The sequence below is a fragment of the Trachurus japonicus genome, chromosome 5, assembly GCF_045865225.1.
Source record: "Trachurus japonicus isolate A0001 chromosome 5, Traja_1.0".
In the NCBI taxonomy this organism is placed as follows: domain Eukaryota; kingdom Metazoa; phylum Chordata; class Actinopteri; order Carangiformes; family Carangidae; genus Trachurus; species Trachurus japonicus.
Genome location: NC_140911.1, coordinates 2,994,605 through 3,006,967, shown reverse-complemented (window position 1 = coordinate 3,006,967; position 12,363 = coordinate 2,994,605). Strand labels below are relative to the sequence as shown.

General features: G+C 41.8%; 1 protein-coding gene across 7 annotated transcripts in view; it reads left to right on the top strand.

Annotated features, from left to right (window-relative positions):
- The window catches only part of LOC146986787 (low-density lipoprotein receptor-related protein 1-like), a 173,955-nt gene that overhangs the window by 124,086 nt on the left and 37,506 nt on the right, over positions 1-12,363 (top strand). For all 7 annotated transcript variants that reach the window (XM_085775603.1, XM_085775602.1, XM_085775601.1 and 4 more), the window contains 13 exons: positions 1,252-1,441; positions 2,786-2,990; positions 3,600-3,792; positions 5,572-5,697; positions 6,925-7,053; positions 7,934-8,053; positions 8,146-8,259; positions 9,576-9,725; positions 10,030-10,152; positions 10,259-10,375; positions 11,666-11,794; positions 11,896-12,018; positions 12,137-12,277. In XM_085775603.1, the coding sequence (XP_085631729.1) occupies positions 1,252-1,441; positions 2,786-2,990; positions 3,600-3,792; positions 5,572-5,697; positions 6,925-7,053; positions 7,934-8,053; positions 8,146-8,259; positions 9,576-9,725; positions 10,030-10,152; positions 10,259-10,375; positions 11,666-11,794; positions 11,896-12,018; positions 12,137-12,277 (1,860 nt within the window). The remainder of the gene's footprint in view (positions 1-1,251; positions 1,442-2,785; positions 2,991-3,599; positions 3,793-5,571; positions 5,698-6,924; positions 7,054-7,933; positions 8,054-8,145; positions 8,260-9,575; positions 9,726-10,029; positions 10,153-10,258; positions 10,376-11,665; positions 11,795-11,895; positions 12,019-12,136; positions 12,278-12,363) is intronic.

Genomic DNA, 12,363 nt, shown 5'->3' with positions numbered 1-12,363 from the left:
AGGTCATTTCCAGCTGTGGAAAAACAGACCTTCACTCTGTTCCATTACAGAAACAGAAACAACAGACAGAGGCGGCTATTACCACCACTGATCTGATGATCTGATGCGTGGTTGTTTTTAAATTGACTGTGTGTGCGTATGTATGTGTGCGTGTGTGTGTGTTTGTTCCTCGGCAACACAACAGCTGTTCTCTATCGGAGAACTTTGTGTTCCTCCACGTTGGCTGCCCTCTCCTCCGTCCTCTGGCCTCCGTGCTCAACCTCTCTCTTACTCATTTCGTGGCTGTGGAGCAGAAAGAAATTACTTTTTTTTTTTTTTACTTTCTCATCTGTTGATGAGGTAGTCGCAGTGGAAAGTAACACGCTCGCCAGTTAACTGTTTTCGTGACCTTTTTAAGTGAGCTATTTGTTGGATAAAGGCCTCGAATCACACTGTGTTCTCGGTCATTAATACCAAGCTGTCATGTCCGCAGCTCGGACTCGGACTCGGAGCGCTTGGTTGTTGCCAGCGCTGATCCGCTGCCAGACTGTCCACACTCGGCCTTTTAACACAGCGCTGGGACTGAGGCTGCTTCTTTTCCTTCCTCTCTTTTATCTTCCATCTTTTGGTTTTTTTTTTGTTTTGTTTTGTTTTTTTATAAATCTGTTTATTGAAACACTTCACATCATGTTACATTACCTTTACAAATAGATGCGTGATTTTTTCCAAATAAACAAACATACAAACAAACAAACGAACAAGTAGAAAACATACAAAACATTATCCCACCCCCCCACCCCAGTTGGTCTTCTTTTTCAAACAGAGTATCACATCAACCACCTTACATTTGTCACTCCTACACCGTAGATGTTGTAGCTACATTATCGAAATATGAGATAAGAGGCTGCCATGTAGTATAGAATTTCCCAGTTGACCTTCGGAGTGAAAATTTTATTTTCCTGCGGACAATCAGAGAGGCAAACGCTAAAACATTTAATGTCTGCTTACTGAATTCTGAATAATTTGAGGGAACACCAAAAATAGCAATGAGCGGACAGGGAGTGATAGCTAACACCTAGAACCTCTGACATGATCTTGAAAAAGCTCTTCCAGAACCCTGTTAGCTTCGAGCATGACCAGAAAGTATGGGCTAAGTCAGCTGGGACAAAGGCACATCTCTTTTGGTTTTTTTTAATGTCTCCTTGTTCTTTTCCCTGAACCCTCAACATGTTTTGCTCATGTTTCCCTCCCGCTCCGCTCGCTGTGTTTCAGATGTGGGCTCGGTGGAGGGGCTGGCCTACCACCGGGGATGGGACATGCTGTACTGGACCAGCTACACCACCTCCACCATCACCCGCCACACGGTGGACCAGAGCCGCTGGGGGGCCGTGGACCGGCACACCGTGGTCACCATGTCCGGGGACGATCACCCCAGAGCCTTCGTCCTGGACGAGTGTCAGAGGTCAGAGCTCGGTCACTCTGCTTTTTAGTTTTTTGTTGCCTTTTTGTAGAGTCTAGGGCGTTTTCTCCTGCGTTTCCCTCTCCTGGTCTCCTTGTGTGTTAATCATTTCATGTAATTTATTGGATCGCCATTAGCACCAGCACATTAGCATAGCTATTCTTCCTGGAGTCCAAACATTAAGTCAAAATTGTCTATTATATTCTTCCAAGTCCATCAAGGAAAAAACTAAACAAAAACAACTAATAGTCACAACACATACAGTAGATACAATCATACAGTAGAGGCAGACATACGTATAACACAAGACATAATACACTACTTGTACAATACAGTTAAGAATCAGTAACTATGTACATGCAAGGGGAAAACAATATAGCAGAACATACAAACAGATACAAAAATAGTAAGAGAACAGGCACTACATCATATAGCATATACCAACTCCTTGTAAAACCTCAGCCCTGTGATGCACAAACAAGTAATTAACATCCTTTTTTTCAGGACAACCTTGGCTTTCAGATTATTCATTCTGTAGTGGCGTCATATGAATGTAGAAAAAGATATATGATCAGAAACAGAAAGGAAAATAAAAATGGAAAATAAATTTCACACATATTTGTTGGAAACACACAGAAAATTATTATTAACTTCTTTTTAGACACTATATAACTGTTCTTTGAGGTCTTGGGGATTAGGGAAAAAAAGAATAAGGGCTCTTACTATAATACAAAATATATTATTTACATTATTTACAAAAATGCCCCACTGGCCTGGCATGAAAACAGTGTGTGTCTACAATGAGGCAGAGAGGCACAGCACAGGTCTGACATTTCCACTGTTTTCACAGGTTTTTTGTGTCTTGTTTCCTGCAGTAAACAAACTTTCTCCTTCCATATGATATGATCCTATAGCTTGCGTAAAATGCAGACAGTAACTGGTAATCTATGCATTATTTATTGCATTTAGGGCTGGTTAATGCAGTAGAGCATCAAACATCTGGATGTAAATGAACTCTCTTTGGCCCATCCAGTGATGGGAAAGGATTCTCCTATAGGAAACAGATGTTTGAGGCAGGACGACTCCACCTCTGTCTGAGCTACAGACTCAACAGTGGACTCTTTGTAAAGGCCGAAGTGTCCCGCTTTCAATAAAAAAAAGAATTGCGCCGCTATCATTCGGCGTTCCGGAGATAGACACGAAAGGGCGAAACAATACCGACCTCAGAGGGTTAATCTGATGCTCTGCTCACATTGTTGTTGTTGTGTCTCTACACTGCTCTGACTAAACCCTGTTATTCACATCACTGATTATATCTCTCTCTCTTTCTCTCTCTGTCGCCTGCAGCCTCATGTTCTGGACCAACTGGAACGAGCAGTCTCCCAGCATCATGCGCGCCACGCTGACCGGCTCCAACGTGCTGGTGATCATCGGCACCGACATCCGAACCCCGAACGGCCTCGCCATCGACCACCGCGCCGAGAAACTCTACTTCTCCGACGCCACGCTGGACAAGATCGAGCGCTGCGAGTACGACGGCACCCGGCGCTACGTGAGTGACACAAACACTTTAAAGGGATAATAAAGGAACCATAATCCCTATAGTCATAGCAGTAGGTTCATCACCTTAATTAATAACAGAATTATACATGTTGTGACCTGCACATTCACCACGTTAGGAAGTAATCATGTATAATCATGTATAATTATGTAACATTACGACACATGAAGCAAATACTCTGAACTACTTGCACTTTTGAAATCCCTCCGCCCAGCAGCCGTGTCTGGAATGTAGATCCGGCTGCATTTGCCTCTAAAACAACTCTGTCTCATAATGTTACATGATTATCTCATAGCGTGGTGAATGTGCAGGTCACAACTTGTCCACCAGAGCGTTGTGGAGTTATTGGATTGTGTATTTGATGAGTTTGATGAGGGACAGGGGACCTGTACCGTTCACCTCCATTGTGTTCACCGAGCAGCTCACGTCTCTGCCCAGAATTTGTTGAACTATCCCTTTAATATAAATAATTGTCCTACAGTTTAAATGCATTACACAGGATGGGTCATTTCATAGCAGCTGTCAGAGTGTTTATTCTCCTGCATGGAGGAGGAGGAGGAGGAGGAGGAAGTCATCGTGGCTCTGTGGCTCCCCCTACAGGTGGTGCTGAAGAATGAGCCGGTGCACCCGTTCGGCCTGGCCGTGTACGGCGACTACATCTTCTGGACCGACTGGGTGAGGCGGGCCGTGCTCCGCGCCGACAAGTACACGGGAGGAGACATGAAGGTGCTGCGCGCCGACATCCCACAGCAGCCCATGGGCATCGTCGCCGTGGCCAACGACACCAACAGCTGTGAGTTTTTTTAAAGTTTGTTTTGTTTTTTGTTTTTTGTTTAGTTTTTTTTACACCGTGACAAATCCAAATCTTAAAACATTGGATGGATGAGGATGAAATCACAGTGGGTGTGTTATGAATGTATGTGATTTAGTCGATGCACTGCAAAAACTCAAAATCTTTCCAAGAATATTTGTCTTATTTCTTGTCAAAATGTCTCATTTCTAGTCAAAACTAATCTCTTTCCACTTTAAATAAGACTCATCACCTAAAAATCTACTTGTTTTTAGATCATTTTCATTTGTTTTAAACTAATTCTCACTTGAAATAAGTAGAAAAATCTGCCAGTGAAAGCAAGTTTTTTGTACTTGTAATAAGAAAGAAAAACTTGCTCCACTATCAGATTTTTCTACTTATTGCAAGTGAAAATAGGCTTGAAAGAAGTAAAAAAAAAAATGTCTAAAAACAAGCTACTTTTTAATGTGATGAGTCTTATTTTTAGTATAATGTGATTTGTTTTGACTAAAAATGACATTTTGACTAGAAATAAGACAAAAATTCTTGGTAAGATGTTTGGGTTTTTGCAGTGTGGTCTTTCGTGCACAGGAAATTATGTCCAGTTTTGTCTCATCCAGATAATTAAACACCTCCCGATTCAAGATACTTCATCACACTGGTGCAAAATTGAAAGTCAGACCTACACATTGTGTTAAACACCAATAAAATAGAAAGTGCAACACAAAATGGACCTGAATAAGAATTCACACACATACAAACACAGTTAAAACCATATGATAAGCAGTAGGTAGTCAGGCCAGGATGATAATATTACACAGGTATAAAAGGATGTTCACTTCACATAAATAGACACTGCACTAAAAGATATTGTTCATTCTGTCATTTTGTTTTGTGTTTAAAGGGCTGATTGTCCTGTTTTTGAGTCTATTTACATCTATATTTCTATTTCAGTGAGTCTATATTCATTAATCATTGCACCATGGCCAGACACCAACAAGTATCATCTGATTTTAAATGAAAAGGTTCAATACTGTTTGTAATATAAAGCAATTTATCTGGCAGTTGACAAATAGATATGATCTCATATTATTACAATATCATGCACATAAACACATTATTTCTTCTACCACTGACTCTAATATATCAGTGCCATTTTTTACATTTACACAATGAACAATCATTTGCACATTAGAGTTGGAGGTGTTGATTTAATTTCATAGCTGTGTAGATGATCATAGATTATCACAGATAGAGCATCACGTCTTAAACTAGTTGAGTCAGAAGTTTAAACACTCAGAGGCTGAAGATGCAGCAGAGCAGTTAATGAGATGACAAAACTAATCTGCAGCAGATGAATCACAGACACGTCCATTCATAAGATCTGTATCGTACACAGGAGAACGGCCTCCAGCTCATCTCCTGTTTGTCTCTATTCTTTACAATCAAAGCAGCTCTGTGTGTTTTTTTTTCTCCTCCTCCGTATCGTCGGCCATCTTCTTCTCCTTCACTTTTTCCTCGTTCACTAAACTCTCTCGTGCTCCGACGCCGAGAGCCGGCGGTAAATAGCTGCAAATCCCATTTAGATTGAGTCACACTGAATTATGCATTCAGCAGTAGAGAGGACACATCAGGCCGGCGTGTGTGTGTGTGTGTGTGTGTGTGTGTGTGTCTCTGGGGAGAGTGTGTGCGTGCTTGTGTGTGTGCGCTTGAGTGGACTTTGGGTCACAAATTGTTATTCACTCAAGTGTGTGTGCGTATGTGTGTGTGTTGTCTGCACAGGTGAGTTCTCGCTGTGCCGCGTTGACAACGGGGGATGTCAGGATCTGTGTCTGCTGACCTCCGAGGGAAGAGTCAACTGCAGTTGCCGCGGTGACAGGAAACTTTTGGAGGACAACACATGCATCGGTAAGCGCAGAAGATTCATACATTCATAAAAACTTGAGTCGAACAAAGATTTTAAAAAAAAGATCGTCTTCTCCTGTTTTATGTTTGTTTTTAATTTGCTGATGCAGAAACTTTTACATCTCAAGTCAAGTCAGTTTTATTTTTTAAAACGTTTTCTCTATTCCACTTTGATTCACAAGATTTACTTTACATGTCAGTAGTGCACAAGTGTTTTTTTTTTCTTTCCCCCCACCCAATGTTACTCTTACAGTAAAAACAAATAAATTACCAACAAATTCATATGAATTGAGAAAAAAGATTAAATAAAATAAATATATAGTATATTAAAACTAATTGTTATATATACAGTACTGTATATATACAGTACACATACCTATATACTGTACCTATATGCATATACATAGGCACAATCTATAAGAATAAAGTAACTAAATAATAATAATAAAAATTAAATTAAAAGGCCATAAATCATTTATCCATGTAACTATTAAAATTACACATATACAAAGTAAGTTTTATTTTATTTCATTAAGTTACCCCAAGGCACTTTAAAAAATACAAGGTGTAGACGGATCCCACTGAGAGCAGCAACAGTAAAGAGGAAGAACTTCCCTTTAAGAAGCAGAAACCTCGATGAGACTCAGACTGAGGGTGGACGGACATCGGCCTCGACCGGTTGGACGAGAGAGGAAGAGAATCACAGATGTAATAACACAATGAAACAGCTGGAGGAAAGAAAGGATGGAGGTAGAGAGAGAAGGAGACAGAGAACAGCTGGTCAGGATGCTGCAGCGGTGAACAGAGATTACAACAGTCCGGTTCTTCAGAACAACCTGAGCTCAACTATCAATACAGAGTCAAACTGTTTTATTGACTCTGCAGCTTCTCGCTGGAGGTTTGATGAAAACAGGAACAAAGCCTGAACTTTACAGACTAAGTGCTTCTTAAAGGTTAAGGCATTAAAACAAAATGTTTTAAACTTGGATTTGAAAGCCTGAATGGAGCCTGATAGGAAAAAGCGCTCTGCAGCAGCTGGTGACTTTTGGGTTGGTTAAGGTCAAGGTAAAACTTTATCATCCCAACATGTGGAAGCTGCAGCTATAAAAAGTAAAAATAAGTAGATAGATGCCAGATAGCAGCTTCTAGATGAGTGAAAGATAAGACAACAGTCCCAGATTGCACATGTCTGTCCTGACTAAAGTGGATGTGTCTGTTTTTGTCCTGCAGCCCTGAACACAACGTGCAACAGCATCGATGAGTTTGAGTGTGGGAACGGAGACTGTGTGAACTACACGCTGACCTGTGATGGCATGGCCCACTGCAAGGACAAGTCTGATGAGAAGCAGTCGTACTGTGGTGAGTGGAGCCTCCGTCTCTGGGGTTCAGCTGCGTTCAGGGTTCACACACGTCCTGGAAAAACCTGGAAAAGGGTTGACTAATGTTCCAGTCATGGAAAACACGACACAACAAAACTCAGATGTCCTGGAAAAAGCTTGAGTTGTCCTGGAAAATGATTTATCCCAGCTAGTAGAGCTCTGTCTGACTTTTTCAGACCCCGATAAGGATTTCTTTTCCAAAGAAAACTAGAGGCTTGGAGTTGCTGGGTGTTTACTTTCCAGTGTTGGAGCTGTTGTCTCCTCTGCTGAGTGACAGATACAGTACTGTAGAGGAACAGCACAAACAAAAACAACATGTTTGTGTTCTTTATCATAATTATCATACATTTCTCATAATTTCTATTAAGCAAATGAGAGATTATTTCATAGATCAGTTAGAGCCACAGACTGCACATCTTTAAATCAGACTCATGTGGCTGAGAGAGGAATAAACATAGAAACAAACTGGTTACATTTACAAAATAAGGTACAACTGTTGAAAAGCATGAATGGGACAGGGGATGTATTACTGTAGCTGAAATCAGCAGCACCAACTGTAAGCACTTTTAAATCCAGGTTTATTCTACATTTTATTCGTCTTTTCTAAAAATTGTTTGTTTTTATGCTGTTCTTTTCAAATGCTTTGTCTTTATGTAAAGCACATTGAGTTGCCATTGTATGAAATGTGCTATATAAATAAAGACGCCTTGCCTTGCCTTAGTGTACGGTATAATAACATGTCTGTCAGACTGTAGCAGCTGAAAACTTCCTGGAAAATGATTTCAAGTAAAGAGTGGGAACCCTGTTGTTGTTGTTGTTGTTGACGTGTGTAACCTGACCCTGTCACTTCCTGTCCTCAGCCAACCGTGTGTGTAAGAAAGGCTACAGACGCTGTGTGAACGGCCGCTGCGTGGGCCACAGCTCCTGGTGCAACGGCCACGACGACTGTGGAGACAACTCAGACGAACTCTTCTGTAACAGTGAGTCCAGTCACATACAGTAACAACATTCCCATCCGATTTCCATTGGACATTTTATCTAAACGTTGTGTTTTCCCTCCTGCGTGTTGCAGCCACACTTTGCTCGGCCGATCAGTTCCAGTGCAGAGACGGCGGCTGCATCACCAACTCCAGCAAGTGCAACCAGAAGGTGGACTGTGAGGACGCCAGCGACGAGATGAACTGCAGTGAGTGTCTTCACATGTTTGAGTCAATAGATACATAGATAAATAAATAGATACTCATCAGCAGCAGCATTCAGAGACACTCAACAAGTTACAAAGTTTAAAATCCAACCAAATTAAAAACAGGTTTAACCGTCCAGGGCCCTAAGCTCCTCCACATGTATCCACCTCTGGTCCACTACCACTCTCTCTCTCAACAATATTCAGTTAATTTTTGTTCCAATAGCCTCAAATGAAGGGGAATTAGTAAATTAGCTTTTAAATAAACTACAGTATTCATTTCGAGTGCATCCACAAATAACTGAGACTTCAGTTGTCACACCTGCAGCGAGCGCACTGGTGTAGGTTCAACTTGAATCGACCTTGTGCTGCAGCTTTGTTCAGCGACCTCGGTGCAGGATGCAGAGGAGGATCTCTGTCTCTCTGTCAGTCACTCACTTTGGTTTATGTGATGTAATTGCATAACTTTAAGATAATTCAATAGTTGTACTAAAGTATCTGCTTGTGTAACCATCTGAACAACTTGGTGTCACCAGTGTCAACAGTGGGAGGAGACTTCAGCAGGTTCTGTGCTGTGTTCTTCTGTTCAATCCAAACTTTGTTTACATTAAAGGGATAGTTCAACATTTTGGCAAATTAGCCCATGTGTGACCTGCACATTCACCACGCTATGAGATAATAACAGAACTTTACCAGACAGAGTTATTTTAGAGGTAAATTCATGCAAAACCACTGATGCGCGTTGCCTTCAGGGACAGTTTTTCATCAAGCAGTCTCTGTATTTACCTCTAAAACTCTGTCTGGTAACGTTCTGTTATTATCTCATAGCGTGGTGAATGTGCAGGTCACAACTTGTCCACCAGAGCGTTGTGGAGTTGTTGGATTGTGTATTTGATGAGTTTGATGAGGGAAACCAAGAAATCCCATGAGCCTCCGTAGCGGAGCTATGAGTAGCTCACAGCTCTGCTCCGCCGTTCTAAAAACAGCTTGCACCGACAATTAAAGGTAACGAGCCTACTGCTGTGACTATAGGGATTACGGCAATGGGCCAATTTGCCAAAACGTTGAACTATCCCTTTAAATATGGTTCAGATTTTAGATCAAACCATCTTTTCTTTTAAGATGAGGAGGAATAATGTAAATATCAAGACACATTATTATGAGGACTGGTGCTGAATACAGTGATGGTCTTGGAAATCGTATTGGTTTGGTCTTGACCACAACACTACCTGTTCGAAAACTTGGTTGTGTGCAGACAGCTAACATCAGATATCCCATAATGGACCTAACTCAGCCTCTCCTCTCTCTCTCTTGTCCAGCTGCCACCGACTGCTCCAGCTACTTCCACCTCGGCGTGAAGGGGATGACGTTCCAGAAGTGTGAGTTCACCACGCTCTGCTTCGCCCCCTCCTGGCAGTGTGACGGCGCCAACGACTGCGGAGATTTCTCTGATGAGAGGAACTGCCCAGGTATTTTTTATTTTAAGAGCAACTTAGCTCTCTGAGATGCACATACTGTATTTTATTTTTCTCACAGCGTTTTCGAGGAACAAGTGGAATTAGTTTGTCACAGATGGATTAGAGCAACAAAAAAAAAAAAGTCCAATTTGGATTATTCTTAATGGAACAGAAACAAAAACAATGAATGTTTTCATCCATTAAATTGCGGTTTGGGAGGAAATTCTCCCTGAAAATCTGCAGATTAAATTATTATTTTTTCTTCTTCACGCCAGCTTAGCTCAGCTCCCTGATGTTTTCTTGTTTGCCTCCCCAGGGAGCGGGAAAACAAAGTGTCCGACGCCCTTCTTCGCCTGTCCGAGCGGACGCTGCATCCCCATGAGCTGGACGTGTGACAAGGAGAACGACTGTGAGAACGGCGCCGACGAGGCTCACTGCGGTACGTTCGGATAACCTAAACAACAACAGTCTGAGCCGGCGCAGCAGACCGTTACGTTTTTGTTGTTGATATTTTATTTTTTTCACATTCTTTCTGCTCCTTACAGATAAGTTCTGCTCAGCCTCCCAGTTTGAGTGTGGGAACCACCGCTGCATTCCCAGCAGATGGGTGTGCGACGGAGCCGACGACTGCGGCGACAGCAGCGACGAGGACAGCAAGTGCAGTGAGTGTTGAGGCACAGAAAAAACTCAAGAAAAAAAATAGCAGACACCAGGAAAACACAAGTCCAGATCTCCAACAGGAGACTCTGGTCTGAATCCTTCAAACCAGATTTAGTTCTGCAGATTAACAAACGCTTTCATCTTTTTGGTTTTAATCAGTTTTGCCTGAAAACTGTGAAGGTGTTTACTGCACGTTACTCTCCTGCAGTACTGTATGGATGGAAAGCATAGGCGCACACACACACACACACACAGAACATATACTAACATTAAATCATAATAATAGTTTTATGTCTATTTATGGTGTTTCTTTTACATTTCTTGCAGTTTTGCTGCTAAACTATATTTAATTTCCAAAGCAATGATCATAAAGTTCTATCATATTCTATTCTACCATAAATTCTCAAATAAAAGCCTGGGTTTTTATTTGCTTTAACTGCTGAACTTAACCGGCTTATGAGAGAAGTCGGGTCCAGAGTGTTATGACAGCGCTCTTTGGTTGGGGACACAAAGTTTCAGAGAAAAGGAGAAAAATCCAAAGCACCCCTCTGGCAAAAAATAAAAAAGCCTTTATTGTGATGGCTATTTCATTATGAAACGTTTAAAAACAGACTAGTGCATGTAAAAAGTGAGATACAACCCACACGGGTGACTAAAGTTTTAACAGAAGATGACTGGAAAATGAGCGAACTACTGTAAGCAGAGCTGTCCAACTGTTGCAGAAATGAAGCAGCATTGAAAAGTGCTCAAACAGGCGATCTGTTGGACTTTGAGAGATTTTGTACATTCACAAGAACTTGCACAGATAATAGACCCAGCTTCTAATGGAGACTGGCTTTTATTTGAGAGTTTACGGTATTTCATTCTTTTCTTTTTGATACATAAATCTTTATTAGTTTTTATGACAAAAATAACAAAGAAACATCACAGTGACATTTTCTAGACGATACACTATGTAAGGATTTTGGACAGAGGGTTTCTGCACAGTACGACTTTTATTTAGTTTATACAGTGTGTAACATATGGAAAGCAAATGACATTTTATACCCTTTAAAATATAATTTAAGTGACACAAAAAACAAAAGTAGGGAACTACTGTACCTTGTTCCACATTCATCAAAAGCATTGTCTATTCTATTCTATATGAAGAATATGAAGAATTTCCCCTTCTGCCTCTGGAAACTCTGAAAGTCTAGTTATTATTGATCGAGTTCACAGTCTATTGACAAAATACTCTGGGGCAATAAAAGGCATTAAAATCACCTTCATTAATCTTTTCCCCTGTTTCACAGAGACCAAGACCTGCAGCCCAGAGGCGTTCCAGTGTCCCGGCTCTCACATCTGCATCCCTCAGCGCTGGAAGTGTGACGGAGACAAAGACTGTCCCGACGGAGCCGACGAGAGTGTCAAAGCCGGCTGTGGTGAGACGGGATAGAAACACATGAAGTAGATAAATACATGAATACATAAACACACACCACAGCTCCACTTATAATCGGGTTTCTTTCTTTTTCTGTGTCAGTTTTCAACGACACGTGCAGCAGCAACGAGTTCATGTGCCAGAACCGACAGTGCATCCCCAAGCACTTTGTATGTGACCACGACAAAGACTGCAGCGACGGATCCGACGAGTCCCAGGAGTGTGGTGAGTGAACCAGTGACCTCTGACCTCTTTTAACCCTAACCCTCCTCCTCCTCCTCCTCCTCCTCCTCTTCCTCCTCCATCACTCAGCGGGTCTCAACCGTCCTCTCCTCCGCTACAGAGTACCCGACGTGTAAAGACAACGAGTTCCGCTGCGCCAACGGCCGCTGCCTCATCCAGAGCTCGTGGGAGTGCGACGGAGACTTCGACTGCCACGACCAGTCGGACGAAGCGCCCAAGAACCCGCGGTGCACGGACTCAGGTGAAACTCACACTGCATATTTGTGTTTGTAATTCATTTATTGGTTAATTTTTAACATACAGGACAATGCAACACTATAAGTGAGC